Source organism: Anomaloglossus baeobatrachus, chromosome 2, assembly GCF_048569485.1.
Source record: "Anomaloglossus baeobatrachus isolate aAnoBae1 chromosome 2, aAnoBae1.hap1, whole genome shotgun sequence".
NCBI lineage: Eukaryota > Metazoa > Chordata > Amphibia > Anura > Aromobatidae > Anomaloglossus > Anomaloglossus baeobatrachus.
Genome location: NC_134354.1, coordinates 92,064,082 through 92,088,605, shown reverse-complemented (window position 1 = coordinate 92,088,605; position 24,524 = coordinate 92,064,082). Strand labels below are relative to the sequence as shown.

The 24,524-nt window shown below is 46.2% G+C and overlaps 1 protein-coding gene across 5 annotated transcripts in view; it reads left to right on the top strand.

Moving 5' to 3' along the window:
- AP1S2 (adaptor related protein complex 1 subunit sigma 2) overlaps window positions 1–24,524 on the top strand; it is a 129,943-nt gene that overhangs the window by 36,872 nt on the left and 68,547 nt on the right. For all 5 annotated transcript variants that reach the window (XM_075335167.1, XM_075335165.1, XM_075335164.1 and 2 more), the window contains exons 3-4: window positions 17,373–17,481; window positions 21,146–21,283. In XM_075335167.1, the coding sequence (XP_075191282.1) occupies window positions 17,373–17,481; window positions 21,146–21,283 (247 nt within the window). The remainder of the gene's footprint in view (window positions 1–17,372; window positions 17,482–21,145; window positions 21,284–24,524) is intronic.

Genomic DNA, 24,524 nt, shown 5'->3' with positions numbered 1-24,524 from the left:
GCAATTTGTTGCCCGTGTCGCACAATGCTGTAACCCCCCGTCACACGCACTCACCTTCCAAACGACCTCGCTGTGGGCGGCGAACATCCACTTCCGCCCAATAGAAGTGGAGGGACGGAGATGAGCGGGACGTAAATATCCTGCCCACCTCCTTCCTTCCGCATTGCCGGCGGCCGCAGGTAAGCTGTGTTCAGCATTCCCGGGGTGTCACACGGAGCGGTGTGTGCTGCCTCGGGAACATTGAACAACCGGACTTTTGATTTTTAGAAAATGAGCGACGTGTCAGCGATGAATGAGAAGGTGAGTATTTCTGCTCGTTCATAGCTGTCACACGCTATGATATCACTAACGATGCCGGATGTGCGTCACTTACGACGTGACCCCGCCGACATCTCGTTAGATATATCGTAGCGTGTAAAGCCCGCTTTAGTGTGCTAGAAATCTGCAGCAATTTTAACCAAAAAAGTGACTTTCATGACTCGATCCATATTTGCAATAGGTTTTTAGATCTTTGCTATGCCTTGTTGAAAGGAAGTCGTAGCTTAGTGTAAATGGAGAAGGAGCATAGCCTGAGATGTGACGCCGTGCCTGACCATGGCACCATTTCTGGCACAGAGTAAGTCCTCTAATACAAATCTATCACCGCAAAAGATATTAATTCGTGCTTTAGTCAAGTGTAAATCTCACAGAAAAGAAAAATCTAAAACACACATTTTTTTTTTATTAATGAAAGTCTAAAAATGGAAGAATAACCTCCTGAATACATAAAGATACAAAAACACCTAAAACATCACCAAACCGAAAACATAAAGATATCCTGTACAACCTATATACCAGTATTACCAACAAATGGTAGTGATATTGTATTCACAAAACAGAGGTAACGTGAACCTCTGTCCATGAACCAATATAATCCTAAGGTACTGCTTTTTTACTTATTTTGCATATTGTTGCACCACATTTGAAGTGTCATTGATCCTATCAGTCCAATAGTCAGTGAGTCCAAAGAAACACAACAGTCCAATAGTCAATAGGTCCAAATAAACAAATGGTAATGCAGGTTATAGTCCAAGTAGTTAATGAAGGTAATGACACAACCTGGATCTCCGTCAATCTCAATATTGTTATGATATTTAATATCACCATTTTTTTATAACCAGATCCTTTGTGTCAGTCCAACACTCCTTTTATAGATCCTGAAACTATTAGTCCTGGATCCATAAAATGGATGCCTTGGGTATTATGAAATTCTGTTCAATGCAATAAGTCTTCTCTCACAGGATACAGACAACAATCATATCTCCTATATGGTAGAAAATACCCAAATATTCAGTCAAAACAACCCTGGACTATAACCTGGATTACCATATGTTTATTTGGACCTATTGACTATTGGACTGTTATGTGTTTCTTTGGACTCACTGACTATTGGACTAATAGGATCCATGACACTTCAAATGTGGTGCAATAATATGCAAAATAAGTATAAAAGGATTAAGTTAGGATTATATTGGTTCATGGACAGAGGTTCACATTACCTCTGTTTTGTGAATACAATATCACTAACATTTGTTGGTAATACTGGTATATAGGTTATACAGGATATCTTTATGTTTTCGGCTTGGTGATGTTTTAGGTGTTTTTGTATCTTTATGTATTCAGGAGGTTATTCCTCCATTTTTAGACTTTCATTAATAAAAAATGTGTGTTTAAGTCCTCCTATAGGTAGTGCAACCTCAGACCAAACAAGCTCAGAATACCCCAGATTTATGTAACTGCGAGAACCACTGTTATAAATCTGCTGTACTGTTAGGCTAGTTTCACACTTGCGTTGAACGGCATCCGTTCCATTGCGTTGTGTGACGGATGCAACGGATGTGTTGCATTTAGTGGCAAAACGGATACAACGGATCGTACAAAACAACGGAATCTTCTTTTTTTTTTTTTTTTTCCTTTTGTTTTACCTGCGGCAGACTATTGTGAACAATCAGCTGATTGCTCACAGCAGCCGGTCGCCGGGTGATCAGCTGATTGCTCACAGCAGCCGGTCGCCGGGTGATCAGCTGATTGCTCACAGCAGCCGGTCGCCGGGTGATCAGCTGATCGCTCACAGCAGCCGGTCGCCGGGTGATCAGCTGATCGCTCACAGCAGCCGGTCGCCGGGTGATCAGCTGATCGCTCACAGCAGCCGGTCGCCGGGTGATCAGCTGATCGCTCACAGCAGCCGGTCGCCGGGTGATCAGCTGATCGCTCACAGCAGCCGGTCGCCGGGTGATCAGCTGATCGCTCACAGCACCCGGTCGCCGGGTGATCAGCTGATCGCTCACATCAGCCGGTCGCTGGGTGAGCAGCTGATCGCTGACAGTAGCCGGTCGCCGGGTGATCAGCTGATCGTTCGGCCACCAAGAATCTGTGAGGGGGGCGGAGTGCGGGGTGGGTGGAGCCGAGCGGGACCATGGCGCTGAGGACGTCAGTACAGTGAGGAATGCAAGGCTGGGGACAGGTGAGTGGGTGTGGGTGTGGGTGTGTGCGCGTGTACATGTGCAGTGGAGTGCGGTAGGGGGCGGTGTCGGGCTCCCTGCACATGTAGCCAGGGTAAATATCGGGTAACTAGGCAAAGCACTTTGCTTGGTTACCCGATATTTACCTTGGTTACCAGCGTACACCGCTTAGCGCTGGCTCCTTGCACCCGTAGCCAGGGTAAATATCGGGTAACTAGGCAAAGCGCATTGCTTAGTAACCCGATGTTTACCCTGGTTCCGTGTGCAGGGTGCAGGGTGCCAGAGAGAGCATGCGCAGCGATATCCTACGGATTGCGCTGCTCAAAAAACCGCTACATGCTGCGTTCCCTCCGCCCGACGCAGCGTCAAAATAACAACGCTGCGTCGTGCAGCGGATGCAATGCAAGACCATCCGTTGCTATCCGTAGCTAATAGAAGTCTATGAGGAATAAAACGGTTTCCTGCAACGGTTACCGTAATTCCTCAAGGCTGCGGATAGCAACGGACGCCGTCCAACGCAAGTGTGAAAGTAGCCTAAGTCTGTGTACTCCACGTTTTCACTGAGAATTATCCAGTATTGATTTTCTAGGCCCCAATATATTTTCTCTGTAATGATAATAGGAAGCCATGGCAGTCCAGACAATTGCATTGTAGGGCTTATATTACCGTATATTTCTGCAATCCAATTAAAGCTTGTGATGTTTCACGCTATATGACCCTCATCAGGCAAAATGGATTATGCCTAGTCAGAGAAAGAATAGGAAGACAGCACTGCACTATAGAGCAGGCCACGTGCGTGCACAAAGACCAAAACATCACGGGTTTTCTTTGGATTGCAAACACCTTACAGTGAGATCAGACTTGGCACGCCGTTGTTTGGAGAGTTGTGGTTTCTTCTAATTTGTGGTGTAAGGAGTGGTCTCCTGCCCATGCATCCTTGTACACATACACCAGTGCCATCTGTTCAGGTGACTGTAATGATGGCCCCTTCACTGTAATTGACACCACTTTGTACTAATTAAAGGGAGCCTGTCAGGTCCAATATACACCCAGAACCAGGAGCAGTTCTGGGTGCATATTACTAATCTCTGCCTGTCCCTGTATCTAGTAGCATAGATAAAGACATCTTAAGAAAAGTATTTCTAAAGATCTTTTATTGTATGCTAATGAGCGCAGGGACTAGCCCGCTGGGCGTTAGTTCTCCTGGCTATTCTGCTCCATTAGCATGTATTGTATGTATGTCCCTGTGGGCGTGCTATCATGCTAATGAATGTGCAGAGTCAGAGGATGATCTTGCTCACCTCTCCGTTGCCATCGCCACATGACACTGCATTTTGGCTCAGTGCACATGATCCTGGAGTTTGGGTCATGCGCACTATGAAGCCGGGTGTAAGCGTCCTGGCTTCAAACTGAAATAGTGCTGATGACGCAAACTCCGGGATCATGCGCACTGAGCCGAACTACATTGTTGGGCGTGATGGTAGTGGAGAGGTGAGCGAGATCATCCTGTGAAGCTGCGTATTCATAAGCATGATAGCACACCCACAGGGGCATACTAACATGCTAATGGGGGTGACTGGCCAGGGGAACTAACGCCCAGGGGACTTGTCCCTGCGCTCATTAGCATACGATATATATATTCTTTAGAAATACTTTTCTGAAGATCCCTTTATCTATGCTAGTGTATACAGGGACGGTTAGGCAGGGACTAGCAATATACACCCAGAACCGCTCGTGGGTCTGAGTGCATATTGGACCTGACAGGTTCCCTTTAAGAGTCCCCTTGAACAGCTACTAAATACAAATGCAAAACTTGGATCAGTTCTATCTCCTTAACCCCTTCAGGCATATGAATGTATCTGTCTGTCCTGCGCTGAGGTGACCATGTGATATTCACCAGCCAGCATCTGTATCTAACAGGCTTGGCCATAGCTGAGCTCCAGCTGCTGCTGTTAACCATTTAGATTCTGCTGTCAATCTCTGACACCGACATTTAAACACTGTCACGGCTGCAGGCTGGCTTCCATTGCTCGTCCCATAACGCAGATGTGGGGAGCGAATGGGTAACAATTACATCTGGGTGCCCCTGTCACTGCCCTGCGGGTCCTGATCTGAAACTTGGCTAATGCTTAGTTTCGAAGGAGATTGCGATGTAAGCCATATATTGCAATCCTGAGGTAGAGCAGTATAGATATAAGTGAGTGGGGATGATCCCAGGTTCCAATCCCCTAACAGGGCTACAAATTAACATTGGAATTACCACTTTTTACCTATTTAAAGGAGATCATTTTTTGTAAACAAATTAACATGATAATAGACTGGTAAATGCAGTAATTGGTAGTTGCTAGCTACCTTCCTTTTTTTCCCAGTGATGATTGCTGCCGGCTGTTCCCTGCTTCCACCCACCTCAGGTCATCACATCAGTGTTTTCTCTGCCGATATCATGCTGCTTGACAGCCGACTTCCATGACATCGGCAGAGATGGAGCAGACCTGCAGTAAGTGTTGCTGTGCTGATGAGAGGTGACAGAATCTACAGCCTGTCCGGGCTTAGCCCCATATGCAAAAATATTAAAAGTACTGGATACCCCCTTAAAGGGAACCTGTCACCAGATATGGTGACTATAAGCTGCGGCCACCACCAGTGGGCTCTTATATACAGCGTTCTAACATGCTGTATATAAGAGCCCAGGCCGCTGTGTAGAACATAAAAATGACTTTATAATGCACCACACACAAAAGGTCCGCTTCAGAGCACAGCTGAAAAGCTCCGTTCTGAAGCGCTTGGTACCTGCAGAATTCGTGCGCTCTGCATGCTGCCTTTCCCTATAGACAGCATGCAAAGCGCACGAAAGAAGTGACATGTCACTTCTTAGAACGCACGCTTCGGCAGTAGCCGAAGCGCTGCGCTCTAATACGCCACGTGCGCACGTCTCATGCACAATCTTCATAGATTATGCTGGGGACACAGGACGCATGCAGTTACGCTGTGGTGCAGAACGCAGCGTAACTGCATGTAATACGCACATGTGCGCACATAGCCTAATACCTAAGCGGTCGGTACGGTACAGATTGGTTAGATGGGTGTCTCCGTTCTCCGGGTGTGGCGCCTCCTCTTTCAGCTATCTTTGGCCTCCTTCTTCTTCTTAAACCTGGGTGTATGACTCTTCCTACGTCATCCACATGCATCAGCATTGGGGTGCTGCGCAGTTTTCTGGCCGTTTGTGTTCTTTAGCACAAGATTTGTCTGTAGTCCTGATCACATTGAGGATTTCTGAGCTTTCACACCAAAATCCACATTGAATCTTCTGACGTTTCACCTCCAATGTAGAAGACCGGAGATTTAGGCCTTGTGCGCACACTACGTTTTTATCCGCGTTTTTGCTGCAGAAATTTCTTGATAAATATTTGTAATCTTTCTGCAGACATTTCCCAGCAAAACCTATGGGAAAAAAATAGCTGTGCGCACGCTGAGTTTTTTTCTCAAGAACATTCTTTCTGCAGAATTTCTTGAGAAAATTTCTTGAGAAAATGTGCATGTCACTGCGGTATTTCACTCCATTCACTGTAATGTAATGTAATCGCGAAATACCGCGGGTATACCGCAGGTAGCAAATGATGTGCGGTATACCCTCGGTATCGCCGCGGTTTACCTGCATAGAAATCAAACATACATATTACAAAAAAAAGTGTGTGCTCTGCTGTACTTTTACCGTCCAGCCAAGGTAAGCACACAGCAGCGGCCCAGTATTCTCAGGCTAGGGAGGGCGAGGGCCATGGTTAATGCTCCCTCACGCAGCCGAGAATATCGGCCCGCAGCTGCCCCAGGACTGTCGCATCCATTATGCGACAGTCCCGGAGTGTCCCCAGCTCTTCCCGATTGCCGTGATGCGGTGGCAATTCGGGGTAATAACGAGTTAATGGCAGCGCATCGCCGCCACTAAGTTCAGGCTTAATCATGGCAGCGTCTACTTACGGGTTAATGATGTAAGCTGTCTTATAAAGTGAATAAACACACACACCGAAAAGTCCTTTATTTTAATAAAACACAAAAAAGCCCCTCTTTCACCCGTTTATTAACCCCCTCAAACACACAGCTGCGGCGTAATCCACCGAGGTCCCACGACGCTTGCAGACTGATCCAGCCGCGACTCACACTGTACTGAATGCAGCCTCGCAACGAGACCCGAGAGGTAACCACAGGTCATTTCTCACTGCTGGTAATGTGAACACTACCGCTCGGAAGAACTGCAGCGTGTCGATTGTTGATTGATCTGTCCTCTATCTCTATCTATCTATCTATCTATCTATCCCTCTATCTGTCTATTTATCTATCTATCTATCTATCTCAGAAGGAAATTCCTTTTTTTTTTCCCAATGTGCTTTATTGCATTGAATGCATTAAAACACATGTACTAACCCGTGACAAACTGCGGCAATACCGTGGTTGCGTTATTACCGCGGATTTTGCCGCGGGCGCGGTTTTCTGCCACAGGGCGCGGATTTTTCTTAAGAAAAATCCATTTTCTAGTGCGCACATAGCCTTAGTAACTTTTTTGTGTTGCTTTATCTATGCGCTACACTCCTCCAGTATGGGTCAGCACTGTCAGCAGCTGGTAAATGCCTAACCCTAATGTTCTGTCCTCGTACGTGAGAGTGGGCATCACACCCTCGTCACGGGCATCATTGCTGGCGCTGACGGTGCACTGTAAGCAATGTGCCTAACGTCTGGCGGCAGCTGCACTAACTTTACATCTTTCTCTCCAGTTTAGGAGCAGATTCACTTTCTTTAATCCTTTTCAGTTGTAAACCATCAACCATCTGGGATTGTTTTTTGTTTTTTTTGTTTTTATACATTTTTTTTTCAGTCTCGTCCATATTCTAAGTTTTTAATGCTCATCTCGTTTGTGTCTCGGTGGCAGATGGGCTGTGACGTACCCACGTCTTCTGCTGTCAGAAGCGATGAATATACTGTATTTATGTTGCGGCAATAGGAGATGGATCTTGACAGCTCGGCACATGTTGTTAGAGCAGAGAGGTCACATTTACGTGACTTACATTTTATCTATAGCATATGCCGTTCAGCTCCAGTGCTCTGTGTGCCCTTATCACTGAATCCTGCTAATATATTCGTGCACATCCCCACTGTATATATTAGGAACGCTATATCATTGTGCTGGTCTAACCATTTGGAAACTGGCGAATGGGAATAATTTATTTTCCATTTGCTTTAATGGAGATCTATGACACATTGTACCCTGCCACAACTAGGATTATGGAGGCCACTGTGCTGTTAGGAACCTTGAGTACTGTAGAATTCTTTTTGTAACCTTGGCCAGACTGTGCCTTGCCACAATTCTGTTTCTGAGCTCATTGGGCAGTTCCTTTGACCTCATGATTCTCATTTGGTCTGACATGCACTGTGAGCTGTGAGGTCTCATATAGACAGGTGTGTGCCTTTCCAAATCAAGTCCTATCAGTTTAATTAAACCCAGCTGAACTCCAATGAAGGAGTAGAACCATCTCAAGGAGGATCACAAGGAAATGGACAGCATGTGACTTACATATGAGTGTCTGAGCAAAGGGTTTGAATACTTATGACCATGTGATATTTCAGTTTTTACTGTTTAATAAATTTGCAAAATTGTCTACATTTCTGGGGTTTTTTTCTGTCAAGATGGGGTGCAGTGTACATTAATGAGAAAAAAATTAACTTTTTTGAATTTACCAAATGGCTACAATGAAACAAAGAGTGAAAAATTGAAAGGGGTCTGAATACTTTCCGTACCCAGTGTGTATTTCTTAGGCCTATTTGACACGTCGGTGATTCTGGTACGCATGTTTTTATACCTACTAGAATCACGGACATACGCAGTCCCATTAAAATCAATGGGTCTGCGCACACATCAGTTATTTTTCACTGACCGTGTCTCCGTACGGCGTACATGTTTGTCCGGGTTTCCACACGGAGACATGTCCGTCTTTTTCTGGCATCACTGATGTCCCATGGTCCACACTATGGTGTGATTCGTGAAACACGTACCAGAAAAAAAGTATCTTTAAAAAAAAAAAAAGCTTTTTATACTGCCTTTCTCCAGAGATGCTGTGTTTAGCCGATGCTGGCTGCTGCTTCCTAGCCAGCTAATTACTCTCATGAATATGCACTGTACAGCCGACCCGGAAGTAGCAGCAGCGTTGACACAGCAGAGCCGGAGATTCAGCACCACGGACAGAAGGATCCGGGACAGGTGAGTTTGGAGTACCTGATCTGCATGTGCTATCACTGATCACGGATAGCACATGGAGAACACACGTGTGCCGTGAATCATGGCACAAGGAGGTACACATGCGTTTTTAATACGTCAGTGAAAAAGTCTGTGTTTTTCACTGACGTGTGAAACAGGCCTTAGAAGAATAAGAGGATCATCACAATGCAGTGGTGGAGGAATGGTGATCCAGATCCCTACTATTCCCTATGATTAGCTTTCCCGTTTAATCACAATATTGCTTTACCTGTCAAAGTGATCAGTATGGAAAACTTCACAGATTTTAGTTAATGATAGGATGTGATCAGTTATTGCAGAAATTTACATGGAACGGACATTACTACAGTCAGACTTAGGGATGTATGATGGCTCATCACCCGTCACTAATGGAGGCGGTAACACTAGCCTTGAAGGGGTTGCCCACTTTATCTTTATTTTAATCAAAGTTTTGGAGACTTAGTTTGGTGACACATAATATACACTACTCACAAAGAGTTAAGGATATTTGGCTTACGGGAGAAATTTAGGTCAAATGTAAAAAGTTCACGCTACAGTGATATTTTCTCATGAAAGTAGCGCAGTTAAGTAGAAGCATGCAACGGGGATTTCCTCATCTCAGACAATTTATTGAAACAAAAGCCAACAACAGTGGTGGGTATACCCCACAAAAATGTCTCAATAACTTGTCATGTGGCCTTCAGCATCAATTACAGCTGACAACAAAGTCTCCTGCTGTCCACAAGTGGAGTTATTGTCTGCGGAGGCATGGCATCCCACTCTTCTTGAAGGGTGGCCCTCAAGTCATTGAGGTTCTGGGGTACAGAGTTACGAGTCTCTAAACGGTGACTCAACTGATCCCACAGGCTTTCTATGGGATTCAGGTCTGGAGAAAGTGCAGGACGCTCCTTCTGAGGTAACCCAGTCTCCAGCAGCCGATCCCTAATGATGTAGCCTCGATAAGCTAAAACATTGTCATCCATGAAGATGAAATTAGGCCTGGGTTGTTCATGTAGCAGGGGCATGTCACTGTACCAGTCACAAAGTGTAGGGTAGTTCTGTATTGACCAGACACACCCGCCCACACTTGAACACCACCACCACCACAAAAGGCTTGTCTGATAACAGCAATGGCTGATGGCGCTCTCCTTGATGTCTCCAACAGTGTTTGTGACCATCCTTTCTGCTCAGCGTGAATGGATTTTCATCAGTGAACAGCTCTGAGGCCCACTGGTCTCTCTTCCAGTGGAGATGATGCCTGTGCCTGATGGTGTGGTCCGGTACCCTTACAGTTTGTCTAGCATGCAGGCCACGCTGATGTAAATGGTTTTGAATGTTCTGATGTGACACTTGGGTGCCTCTCACCTCCCTTAAATGTGCCTGGAGTTGTGTGGCATTCATCATCCGGTCCTCAATGGCATTGTTCACAATGAAGCGATCATCAGTGTGGAGTGTGGGATATGGCCAAAGGACAACCACTTCTCTGCCTTTCTGTGACTCTTACAGTCTCTCTGCATCTCTTTTGCAACCTGTTGATGACACTCTGTGACGCTCTAAGCTCAGTGGCCACTTCTGTCTGAGAACCTCCTGCTTGAAGCCTCGCAATGGCGAGGTACTGTTGTTAGGTGTCGTCTTGGTCTCAAGGTGTCAAAATGTGAACAGCATGATGATGATGAGGACTGTTGAAATACCAATTCTAATTGAACTCTGAAGTTTATCAGGTGATTCATGGATCAAACACCGGGTGTGAATTTTGCCATTAAGCTCCTTTGTTAGAGATTAGCAATTTGTGCAAAAAGTCCTGAAACATTGAACAGTTGGACATGAGCATCCAAAAGTCTAGAGAAGGTCACATTAAGGTCACCTGAAAAGGTTAGAGGGCACTTTATTATCATCCTGAAATTTCACCACCTAAAAGCCACATATCCCTAACCTTAAGTAATGTATAAGCATTACAGGTTCTCCTCCCGCACTTGTTAGGGCAGCTCGTAGCCAGATCTGACCATCAGCTGCCTCCTATTGAAACATTTTGCATGTGGGAAAGGTGTTTTCAATTGGAGGAGGCTGATGGCCACGTCTGGCCGCATGCGCCTCCATCAACAGCCATTTTTCTTTTGGACAGGAGACCTATGCAGTCTGGGAAGGAGGCGGCACGAACAAGTACTGGAGAAAAGCTTGTGATAATTATATTGTAGCAAGTGCCACAACATCATGTCCTCAACACATTTGTGAAAATGGAGGTGAAGTAGACAACCCATCTCCATTTTCACGAACACTCTACTCCTCAGCCTCCCAACTCCCTCTTATTTGGTTGGCAGTTGACAGTTCGTGTCTGCAGTATCACTGTGCGCTTTTTGATGCTGATGTATGTTAGGGAAGCACAATGGCTTTTAAAGGGACAGTCCACTACTCAGTGTTAGTGGCAACATTGAAGTAAAGCTCACAAAGAAGGCTTTTCTCAAATACCTTGTATAGTAAATTCTGCTTCTGAGCGGCGCTATTGCAGTCCGCTCATCCCTATCACGTGACCCCCGGGGTCCGTGACCTCTGAGATCCGGTGATGTCACATCAACTTCCTGAGAAAAGACTTCTTTATGATCTTTACATCAAACATCTTGTGTAGTAAATTCTGCCACTGAGTGGCACTATTGTGGTCCGCTCATCCCCATCACGAGACCCCCGGGCTCCGTGACCTCTGATGTCCGGTGATGTCACATCAACTTTTTGTTGACCTTACATTACCGCGGCCGGTCCCAGTCTCCCTGAGTGACCGGGCTGTGGGCGGAGTTTCACCGCTCATCACAGCCCAGCATCTCACATGCTCTCTCCTTTGCTGCAGAGCGCCGCACCTAGGAGCAATGCTGGGCTGTGACGAGCGGTAAACTCCGCCCACAGCCCGGTCACTCAAGGAGACTGGGGCCGGCCTCGGTAATGTAAGGTCAACAGGATGTTAACGTAACATCACCAGACTTCAGAGGTCACGGAGCCCGAGGGTCACGTGATGGGGATGAGCGGACCACAATAGTGCCACTCAGAGGCAGAATGTACTACACAAGATGTTTGATGTAAAGCTCATAAAGAAGTCTTTTCTCAATGTGGCCACTAACGCTGAGCAGTGGGCCACCTCTTTAAGCTATGCAGCTTCAGCGTTCAGGCCAGCGGCCTCCTTTAATAGACTGCAGTGGTGACTGGTATCCTCTGTAACAAGCAGTAAAGCTTTAAAATATGAAATCCACTCCGAGAATGAATTTTAATAGCCTTGCAGAGCTGCTTGTTATTATAGGCACTTTGCAATATTCACTATTTATAATGATGACCCCTTTTAATTACCTGAGGACCTGAAATATCTGGAATTCAGTAGGGTAAACATAACAGCAGATTATTGAGTATGTCCTGTTTCTCCCTGTATCTTAATATGGTTTATCAATGTCTCATCTCAAGGACACGGTCATTTGTGCCATATCCAAAATTTCAAGTGAGTCTTAATTGCACTAATGTGATATAACACTTCTGCCGAATGAGGCCAGATCTGCCCTTTGTGGAGGAGAAGATGGATGGCTTTTTGGATTCTTCTAGGAGCACTCAACAAATGCTCCTAATTATCATCTCCTCAAGCCCGAACCTCTTCCCCACGGGCCTCGCCGCTGCGGTGTGTCTGCTCGGTGACAGCGGCTCAGGAATTAATGTACTGCCAGAGTGAGTGTAATAGTGCGATGGTTAGCGAGCGCAGAGAGGCCGCTAGGATACCGCAGCAGCATCGGGGCACGGAGCAGCTCCAAGCATAGCTAATCAGGGACAGGCTTTTAGCAGATTTTTCCTAGTGTCAGTAATTATACAGCAATGCAAAGGCTGACGGATTTGGAAAGGTTACAGTGTAATAGCTGTGTGACGGCTTCTTTTAACCTGACGTCTGCAGCTCCTACATCTTATACTATTCCTGCTTACTAGACACGGGCACCTGGATTTTGTAGGCTGCATATATCGCAATTGTACTTCGGTTCAGTGAAAATGTTGAGGCACAAGGAACGGCCCATTAATGTCATGAAATTGGATACAGATGGAAGCGTAACTTTTATAAATTTGTGATGAAAGATTTATTTCAGAAATGAAGAGCACACAAGAAAATTAGAAACTGTGTAATATATTTTATTAGAGAAATCCGCTCCTGCTGATCATTGTCTCCTCAGCGTCGCTCTGCTCACCATTGGCCACGCGCGGCGTCTCCCCGTGTCGGGTCTCCCCATTGGGTTGCCTGTTGCAGCACTTCCCTCCACTGCTGCTTCGGCAAGTCTCTTCCATTTAGCCTTAAGGCCCTGCCACACACAGAGATAAATCTGCGGCAGATCTGTGGTTGCAGTGAAATTGTGGACAATCAGTGCCAGGTTTGTGGCTGTGTACAAATGGAACAATATGTCCATGATTTCACTGCAACCACAGATCTGCCAAAGATTTATCTGTGTGTGACGGGGCCTTTAGAGGAGCGTGGCCGCCCTCTGCAGGGATTTAACACTGCAATGTCCTGCAGAGATTAGGTTCCCTGGAAAATCCAGTTCTAGCGGGGCCTATTTCAGGCAGCTCCTCCCATCACTCTCTGCCCGATCGTGGTTTCTAGTCAGTTAGTCTGTAAGTGTCCTGTTCATGCGTTTTTCTGTATTGATTCTCCAGTTATTGACCCATCTCACATACTCTCCCAGTCTGACCTCTCCTCTCCTGACCTTTGCTTTGTACTCTGAATCTGTGCCGCCTGCCCCAACCTTACACTGTCTGACTACGCCTCTGTCTTGCCTTCTAAATCGCTTTACCGTGTCTCTGACCCTCCGGTCAGCTACTGCAGACCCGGGGACTGCCCTGGAGTGGTACCTGGCATCTATTGGCAGCCAAGCCCATCTTCACCATCAGGGGCTCTAGTGAAGACAAAAATAAAGGGAATGTGACAGCTCACCGGACAGCAGGCATAATGGTACGGTGCTCGGAAACCTGAGCCAGCATTCAGGTGTTCACATGAAGAAAAGTAGTGGAAAAATCCACAGAGATTAGCAATAAAAGTCGTGGAGCACGTAATGATGTCATAATTAGTTAATTTTTAACTTTTTTCATTAAAATTTAAATTTTATTACATTTGACAGATGCTGGATTTTTCACTACTTTGCTCTAGTGAAGACTCGGTAGTCACTCAGTCACGCCCCTTCAGGGTAAGCCCGGTGTATGGTGCAGTGGGTGCACACCCGCCAGCGTGGCATACACCCGCCAGCGTTACATCAAAAATTTCACTTGATGGATAAAATCCGTGTTGTATGAATTCAGACGATCCCATTACTGAGAGGAGATGACAGCTGCTGCCTATAAAGGTCTATGGAGAACTGTAACTGTTGTTTCTGCAGATCTTGCAGCACAGTGCCTGTGTCCCCCTCCCGATCCTCTCCTTCTCATAAAATCTTATGAGCAGCAATTGTCAACTTTTTTCTTAGTAAAAATGAAGTCTGTCATCACTAAATACAGAGTCTACAGATTTTACCTGTGAATTGTGAGTAAAAGATCAGTCCAGGAGGAAAAAAAACGCAGATTCCTCTGATTCTATGTTACAGAGCTGCTTATTTTCATATGTACTATTGATTTATGCAATTAAAATGACGGTTACTATTTAAAGGGACATCTGCTTTGTAAAATCACTACTTGCCTGAAGAGTACATTGATGGTAATCATGTACCTACTGCGATCTTCAGCTATAATCCGTGAGAAAACCAGGCACTGAGTGTTTTTCTCTGCAGCCCAGTGGAAGTGAACCATTGCGCAGTGCCCACACAAATCAATGGGTTGTCAGTGCAAAGCCGGACAGCGCATGTGCTGAAGAGTGAAGGACTTTGTCTAGTTGTTATCCTTTCTGATGACCTGATGTGGACCCCTCTGCTATTTAAATGATTATTCGCTTTCTATTGCAATTTTCTGAAAATGCCTTTCGCTCAGGCCTCTTTCACACATCAGATTTTTGCAATCAGGCACAATCGGGTTTGTGCCTTAGGCGACGGATCCGTCGCAGATTGTGTAAAAACTGACGCGTCGGATCCCGTAAAAAAAAAAAAAGGATCCGTCTCATTTTTTCCCTTTAGGCCAAAGGTTATTTGCTATGGAGAGAGAGACTTTTTTTGTGACCAGAAGTGAATTTACACAACGTCTGGGTAGAAACAAAAAACTGATCCATCACCTGATTCCGTCATTTGACGGATGACGACAGATCCGGCGATCATAGGCTTCCATTGTTTAAAAAAAAAAAAAAAACAGACGGCGCCAGCTCCATCAACTTCTGGTTTTCCGCTGGTCACGAAAAACGTTGCGTTGGACATTCCTTTCGGCGGCCGCAGAGGCAAATTTGCTGGATTTGGTGAAATGTGAGGCCATGCGGCACAATCCGGCGCTAATACAAGTCTTTGAGGAAAAAACGGATCAGACGCCGGATCCGTTTTATTCGCAATTCGCCTGATTTTGCCTGATGACAAAAAAACTGATGTGTGAAAGAGGCCTAATGTGTTATGGCAAATGAAACTCTAACTGGCTGATTGTTTGCCACAGCATGCATGTGGAAGCTCCCTCCTGTATGTAGGCTGCCTCGTCCTTAAAGGGAACCTGTCACCACTTTTTTGGCCTATAAGCTGCGGCCACCACCACCAGGCTCTTATATACAGCATTCTAACATGCTGTATATAAGAGCCCAGGCCGGGGGTATAACATAAAAAACACTTTATAATACTTACCTAATGGTCGCGCAGTGGGCCTAATGGGCGTCTCCTTTGTCCAGCGCCGCCTCTTTTGGCCATCTTTGTTCTCCTTCTTCTCTAGCTGCGGTGCATGACGCGTCCGACGTCATACACACTCACCGGCATTCAGGTCCTGAGCAGAGCAGATCAAAGTATTGTAGTGCGCCTGCGCGGGACCGGTGAGTGAGTATGACGTAGACGCGTCATGCACACAGGCTTCAGAAAGAGGACGAAGATGGCCGAAAGAGCCGGCACCGGACAACGAAGACGCCCATTCGGCCCACCACGCAACCTTTAGGTAAGTATTATAAAGTGTTTTTTATGTTATACCCCTGGCCTGGGCTCTTATATACAGCATGTTAGAATGCTGTATATAAGAGCCATGTGGTGGTGGCCACAGCTTATACGCCAAAAAAGTGGTGACCGGTTGCCTTTAAGGTTTCCTAGGTAAAATCTGCGATCATGTAATTTACCAACATGACTTCCTCGCCGTGTCCTCTACTGTGCAGGGCCTGAAAGTGATCAACACCCGTGAGGATACATGGAATTGTGCTGCCCATATCTGCACCTGCTCTGAATGCTGTAGGCACATGCACAATAGAGGATGTCACCAAACATAGAAAGTCACATGGTTAATCGAGAAGCATTAGGTTAGGGAGCGAGAAATAAGATGTTCAGAGTATTCTTAAAATTGTAGATCTGAGTAATAAATCTGATTGTCTGAGACAGAGGAAGGAGATTTAGGGCAGTGCAGCTCTGTGGATTATTGGGTTAAAGGGGTTTACGGTTTGGAAAAACTTTTCTTCCCCGGGTGCAGTTAGATTAAAAAAAAACTCCCACATCCATTTGCTGTCCAGCGCTGAGTCTCTGCTGCTGCCTCTGTGTCTGGTATTGTCTGAAGCGCTGCCGTCATGTTGACAGTGCTGCAGCCAATAACTGTGCCAGCCGCTTGTGCCATCAGTTCGGGCAGAGCCGCTGAGCTCACTTATTATCTGCAGCGCTATCCAGGAGACATCACTGCTGCAGACAATAACAAATGTCGGGAACAATGCTTAACCTAGTGTGGTTGAGTAAAAGATTTTTTTTTTTTGTAATTTTCTTTTAAAATAAATAAGTGTTCTGAAACTGAAAGTCCCTTTAATTTTTTTTTTTTATTGTATTCTTTAGTGAATGGGCAAGCAGTGCAATGACTGGCACAGGAGGGAGGCATCGGTGTAGCAGCTGGTCAGTAATACGAGCCTGACGGCTGATTTCAGGATAGACCGGGACTAGAGAGGGAAGAGTTTAGTGAGGTAGAGACTGATTAGTAGTGAGTTGTAGACGTGGATGTATGAGAGCAGCAATAAGTTACCGTAGTTTGGCACATTTCCATTCCGTCTTCCATTTGACAGCCCCTTTGTTATTTATTATGTCTGCTATTATCGTTCTCCTCCAGTTTTGATTGTAAATGAATAGGTGGGTTCCACTGTTAGACAACAACTGTCAGAACCTGGCTTTTATAGAGTATCTACAGCACACAGATTTCATTAATTTAACTTTTATTGGGACCCCACCATTAGCTTGGCAATGGGGTACCCTTCAAGCATGCCAAGGCCCGAAATTAAACCAAGTCCCTTTTCTTTTTACCTGTAGTGATCCGATATTTCTGCAGGCTGTGCTGATTTTTGTCCTTGAACACAGAATCTTCAAATGTGTTTGTTTCCTCTGGTTTGGAGTCCATTATTACATGAGGGGAGGATGTGAGTCCCAGGAGACCCCACACAGGCCTGTTCTACCCCATGGCACCTTTGCCCAGGTGGTTCTGTGTCTGACCCCTATCTAAAAGTTAGCCCTACTGAAACCTATTTCTCTTTCCAGGTACGCCAGCCTTTACTTCTGCTGCGCCATAGAGGACCAAGACAATGAACTTATCACCTTGGAAATAATTCACCGTTACGTGGAGCTTCTGGACAAATATTTTGGCAGCGTGAGTTTAATTGCAGCATTTTACATTAAATATCATGTATGGGGAAAGGCTTTCTCATTAAAACTTTAGAAGAACGAAAGTCATGTTAGGCCTGTTTCACACGTCAGTGATTCTGGTACGTATGTGCTGGTTTTTATACCTACCAGAATCACGGACATATGCAGACCATTAAAATCAATGGGTCTGCGCACACATCAGTGATTTTTCAATGACTGTGTCTCTGTGCAGCGTACACGCTTGTCCGTGATTGCCGCACGGAGACAAGTCCGTTTTTTTCTTGCATCACTGATGTCCCATGGACCACACTATGGTGTGGTCCGTGAAACACATACCAGAAAAACACAGAGATTGAAAATTTGAAAAACATTTTCAACTCCTCTGTCTCCAGCGACGCTGTGTTCAGCAGCTGCTCTCTGCTGCTTCCTGGCCAGCTCATTACTGCATGCATATTTCTGTGTGCAGCCAGAGCCGACCCGGAAGTAGCTGCAGATGTGACACAGCGGCAGCCGGAAGCACTTCCGAGCCAGAGAGGTCAGCAGGAGCGGGGGCAGGTGTGTATACGTCCATGTGCAATCTCTGAGTATGGATCACGGATTGCACATGGACAACCCACGTGTGCCATGAATCACGGCACACGGAGGGACATAGGCGTTTTTAACACGTCCGTGGAAAAACGTCTGTGTTTTTCACTGACGTGTGAAACAGGCCTAATTTAGAGCTGGTTCCTTCCTTTTTCTTGTTACTTATAGATTACTAGAAGGTGGCCCGATTCTAACATATTGGGTAGTCTAGAATGTGTATGTAGGTTAGAAGATTGAATAATAATGTAATGGCTGTTGTCACAATTGATGAAAATTTTAATATTATAATTTTTGCCAGTTGAATGTGAAGAAAGGAGTCGGGTGTGGTAGACAGCGGGAGCAGCGATGGCAGAGCCAGGCGGGGGCCATGTGTGCGGGGGGCGGAGCCGAGCAGGGCCATGTTAGCGGGTGGGGCGGAGCAGAGCGGGGCCATGTGTGCGGGTGGGGCGGAGCAGAGCTGGGCCATGTGTGTGGGGGGGAGGAGCCGAGCGGGGCCATGGCGCTGGGGACGTCAGTGCCGGGTACTGCATGGCTGGGGACAGGTGACTATCCAGGTGTGTGTGTGTGTGTGTGTGTGTGTGTGTGTGTGTGTGTGTGTGTTCAGTGTATACATACGGAGTGCGGGGGGTGGAGCCGAGCGGGGCCATGACGCTGAGGACGTCAGTGCTCGGGACTGCATGGCTGGGGACAGGTGACTATTCGTGTGTGTGTGTTCAGTGTATACATGCGGAGGGCGGAGTGCGGGGGGTGTAGCCGAGTGGGGTAATGTGTGCGGGGGGCAGAGGCGAGCGGTGGGTGTGTGTTGGCTGGGTTCCCGGTGTGGGCTCCCGGGGGTGCAGCACTCACTGGGGAGTCGGGGCTTCGTGTAGGTGCGGGGAAAAGTGTCGGGTGTCATCCTGCCGACCCGTAGTTTGGGCTGTTCAGTTAGCTGAGCCGTTGGTCACAGGCTCTTTAGCGTGCGCGGTGTGGCGACGGTTGTCACTGTAATGATGTAATTTTGGAGCAAGACAGACCGAATAAGGCAATTATATATATATATAGATTATTATTCCTGTTGCAGCTGTGAATGAGCTGAATACCATCACTTTCACCTGCTCTTATCCCCAGACATGTCCCCATAGCACTCATTAGGAACTTTACCTTCTGTTCAGATTACGAGCGCCTTGTGATGATCAGATCTGCTGTGTATTACAGAAATGGTCTCATCAGTTGTCATTAGGATTGTTAAGATATCAATAATCAGATTGGGTAAATCCCGGCAATCTATGGGCATTATTAAACCATTCTTACAAATTATTTTAATACATAACTTGCATTTCGTAAATGTTACTTTCTATTATAGCAACTGGTGTGATAATGAGTTTAGGAACTATTTACAAAAAGCAGGTTTCTAGATTTTAGGGTTTCTGAAATAGAACTATTCTTTATGTGAGCGCTTCACAGGACATACAGTATGTAACAAAAGAGAGTACACCCTCACATTTTTGTAAATATTTTATTAGATCTTTTCATCCGACAACACTGATGATCTGACACTTTGATGCAATGTACAGCTTGTATAACTGTAAATTTGATGCGTCCTCTATATAACTCAACACACAGCCATTAATGTCAAAACCACTGATGAAAAAGTGAGTACACCCTATAAGTGAAAATTGTGACCAATTAGCCATTTTTTTCATCCCTGATGTCATGTGACTCAGTGTTACAAGGTCTCCAGTGTGAATGGGGAGCAGGGGTGTTACATTTGGTGTTATCGCTCACATACTGTCTCATACTGATCACTGGAAGTGCAACAACATGGCACCTCATGGGGAAGAATTCTCTGAGGATCTAAAAAAAAAAATTGTTGCTCTGTATAAAGATGGCCTAGGCTATAAGAAGATTGCCAACACCCTGACAATGAGCTGCAGCACGACCAAGACCATACAGCGGTATAACTAGACAGATTTGACAAGCCTCGCCATGGTCAACCAAAGAAGTTACTCAGCGTCATATCCAGAGATTGTCTTTTTAAATTAGACATATAGACTTATGACTGCTGCCAGCATTGCTGCAGAGGTTACAGGGGTGGGGGCTCAGACCATACGCCGCACAATGCATCAAATTGGTCTGCATGGCTGTCATCCCAGAAGGAGGCCTCTTGTAAAGATGATGCGCAAGAGAGCCTGCAAACAGTTTACTGAAGACAAGCAGACTAAGGACATGGATTTATGGAACCATGTCCTGTGGTCTGATGAGACCAAGATAAATGAATTTGGTTCAAATGGTGTCAAGCATGTGTGGCAGCAACCAGGTGAGGAGTACAAAGACAAATATGTCCTGCCTACAGTTAAGCATAGTGGTGGGAGTGTCATGGTTTGGGGCTGCATGAGTGCTGCCTGCTGCTGAGATCTACAGTTCATTGCGGGAACCATGAATGCAAGATGTTGTGTGACATACTGAAGCAGAGTGTGATCCCCTCTCTTCGGAAACTGCACACTTCCAAGGCCACCATTGCCTTGTTAAAGAAACTGAGGGTAAAGTTACAGGACTGGCCAAGCATGTCTCCAGACCTAAACCTTATTGAGTATCTGTGGGGCATCATCAAATGGAAGGTTGAAGAACACAAGGTCTCTAACATCCACCAGCTCCATGATGTTGTCATGGAGGATGGAAGAGGATCCAGTGGCTCCTATGAAGCTCTAATGAACTCCATGTCCAAGAGAGTTAAGGCAGTGCTTGGAAATAATGGTGGCCGCATAAGATATTCACACTTTAGGCACAATTTGTCCATTTTCACTTAGGGGTGTACTCATTTTTGTTTCCAGTGGTTTAGACATTACTGGCTGTGTGTTGTTATTTAGAGAACACCAAATTTACACTGTTATACAAGCTGCACACTGACTACTGTACATTGTATCACAGGGTCATATCTACAGTGTTGTCCCATGTAAAGATATAATATAATATTTACAAAAATGTAAGGGGTGTACTCACTTTCGTAATATATTGTATCCTCCACTTCAAATAGGGTTTCAGAACATAACTAACAATTCCCAGAGTTGTTAGCTTAAGTCTTATTGTCGCTGGGTTTCTTTCAGGTATGTGAGCTTGATATCATCTTTAATTTTGAGAAAGCGTATTTTATTTTGGATGAATTTCTCTTGGGAGGAGAAGTCCAAGAGACGTCAAAGAAAAATGTTCTAAAAGCCATTGAGCAGGCCGACCTGCTACAGGAGGTAAGGAAAATGGAGTTCTCCGCTGCATGCATATCTATTCGCTTTTTGTATGTGTCCTGCTACTAATCACTGAATGACGGGGATCCAAACCACTGGCCTGCTTCCACTCATCCCCCAAACATCATTACCCTGTATTGTACACTATCAGTCTAAGGGGAAAAGGTATCTCCTTGTGCAACGTGTTAAGCCGGTGTAAGGAGACTTTTTGCAGATTCAATGCGCCTTTAGGGGATGTAAATATGCAAATATCCTCTTTAGAAAGTAATACAACTAGAAATCTAGTGCCACCTGATTGGATAGCAATGCTAAAATTCTATATTGACCCTTTAACGAGCCTTGTCACATGCCTTTATTATAGGAAGCCAAACCATACACTATTTGCAGACATATGTTTCCGGATTTATTCCTCTCAGCAGTGCAAAGCTGGAGGTTTTGACTTTACTAAGTAAGAGGCCTCTGACATGGGTTCTAAGGAGAAACGTATTTCCTTGTGGAGAGTGCCACGCCGGCCTAAGAAGACTAAGGCTCTGTGCGCACTAGAGCTTTTTACCCGCGAATTTACCCGCGGATTTGCCGCGGAAATTTCTTGAGAAATGTCTGCAATCTTTGTGCAGACATTTCCCAGCAATTTCTATGAAAAAAAAAAAAAAGCTGTGCGCACTTGTGCGGATTTTTCTCAAGAAATTTCCTTGAAGAATTTCTCGAGAAAATTTCTTGAGAAAATGAACATGTCCATTATTTCCGCAGGTACCCTGCGGATTTCGGCAGTACAGCCTGCAAAAATCCGCAGGGAACCACCCGCGGGTAAATCGCGGCTAATCCGCGGCAAATCCGCATGCGGATTTGCTGCGGATTTTTTCCGGAGGTCCGGAAATCTTTCACTCCAAGAAGTTTCTCAAGAAATTTTCTTGAGAAACTTCACAGTTCTAGTGCGCACATAGCCTTAAAGGGAACATGTCAGGTGTTATATGCACCCAGCACCACGAGCAGTTCTGGTGCATATTGCTAATCCCTGCCTAACCGTCCCTGTATACACTAGCATAGATAAAGAGATCTTTAGAAAAAGTATTTCTAAAGGTCTTTTACCGTATGCTAATGAGTGAGGGGTCTAGTCTCCTGGGCGTTAGTTACCCTTGTTAGTCGGCTACATTAGCATGTTAGTACACCCCTGTGGGGATGCTAACATGCTAATGAATGTGCAGCGCCAGAGGACGATCTCACTCACCTCTCCGCTGCCATTGCGTCTGAGAGGGGATTTCGGCTCAGTGTGTATGATCCCGGAGTTTCGGCCATGTGCACTATGAAGCCGGGTGTACGTTTCCTGGCTTCAAACTGAAGTAGTGCCATTGACCCAAACTTCGGGGTAATGTACACTGAGTCGAAATCGCCTGTTGGACGCGATGGCAGTGGAGAGTGAGTGAGATCATCCTCTGACGCTGCACATTCATTAGCATGATAGCACGACCACAGGGGCATACTAACATGCTAATGGAGCCGACTGACAAGGGGAACTAACGCCCAGGGGACTGGACCCTGCTCTCATTAGCATACGATATAACATCTTTAGAAATACGCCTTCTAAAGATCTCGTTATCTATGCTAGTGTATACAGGGACGGTTAGGCAGGGATTAGCAATATGCACCAGAACTGCTCCTGGTGCTGGGTGCTTATTGCACCTGACAGGTTCCCTTTTAAAGGCCATGCAGTTCTCCACTGGGAAATTAAATGGGTGCCGCTAGAAGTCCTCTTTCTCTCTGGTGCCGCTAGAGGTCCTCTTTCTATCTGGTGCTGCTAGAAGTTCTTTTTCTCTCTGTGCCGCTAGAGGTCCTCTTTCTCTCTGGTGCCGCTAGAGGTCCTCTTTCTCTCCGGTGCCGGTAGAGGTCCTCTTTCTCTCCGGTGCCGGTAGAGGTCCTCTTTCTCTCTGGTGCCGCTAGAGGTCCTTTTTCTCTCTGGTGCCGCTAGAGGTCCTCTTTCTCTCTGGTGCCGCTAGAAGTCCTCTTTCTCTCTGGTGCCGCTAGAAGTCCTCTTTCTCTCTGGTGCCGCTAGAAGTCCTCTTTCTCTCTGGTGCCGCTAGAGGTCCTCTTTCTCTCTGGTGCCGCTAGAGGTCCTCTTTCTCTCTGGTGCCGCTAGAGGTCCTCTTTCTATCTGGTGCTGCTAGAAGTTCTTTTTCTCTCTGTGCCGCTAGAGGTCCTCTTTCTCTCTGGTGCCGCTAGAGGTCCTCTTTCTCTCCGGTGCCGGTAGAGGTCCTCTTTCTCTCCGGTGCCGGTAGAGGTCCTCTTTCTCTCTGGTGCCGCTAGAGGTCCTTTTTCTCTCTGGTGCCGCTAGAGGTCCTCTTTCTCTCTGGTGCCGCTAGAGGTCCTCTTTCTCTCTGGTGCCGCTAGAGGTCCTCTTTCTCTCTGGTGCCGCTAGAAGTCCTCTTTCTCTCTGGTGCCGCTAGAAGTCCTCTTTCTCTCTGGTGCCGCTAGAAGTCCTTTTTCTCTCTGGTGCCGCTAGAGGTCCTCTTTCTCTCTGGTGCCGCTAGAGGTCCTCTTTCTCTCTGGTGCCGCTAGAGGTCCTTTTTCTCTCTGGTGCCGCTAGAGGTCCTCTTTCTCTCTGGTGCCGCTAGAGGTCCTCTTTCTCTCTGGTGCCGCTAGAAGTCCTCTTTCTCTCTGGTGCCGCTAGAAGTCCTCTTTCTCTCTGGTGCCGCTAGAAGTCCTCTTTCTCTCTGGTGCCGCTAGAGGTCCTCTTTCTCTCTGGTGCCGCTAGAGGTCCTCTTTCTCTCTGGTGCCGCTAGAGGTCCTCTTTCTCTCTGGTGCCGCTAGAGGTCCTCTTTCTCTCTGGTGCCGCTAGAGGTCCTCTTTCTCTCTGGTGCCGCTAGAGGTCCTCTTTCTCTCTGGTGCCGCTAGAGGTCCTCTTTCTCTCTGGTGCCGCTAGAAGTCCTCTTTCTCTCTGGTGCCGCTAGAGGTCCTCTTTCTCTCTGGTGCCGCTAGAAGTCCTCTTTCTCTCTGGTGCCGCTAGAGGTCCTCTTTCTCTCTGGTGCCGCTAGAGGTCCTCTTTCTCTCTGGTGCCGCTAGAGGTCCTCTTTCTCTCTGGTGCCGCTAGAAGTCGTCTTCCCTTCTGAAGAGCCTATTTGCAAGTATCAATGACATGCTCCAATTATGGAGGATTGTAAAGTGAATCAGCAGTACATTGGTGTAATAAGCAGGTCGTAGGCAAACAAGTCATTAAAATTTTAATGTAACTGTATTGGAAAGAACAGCA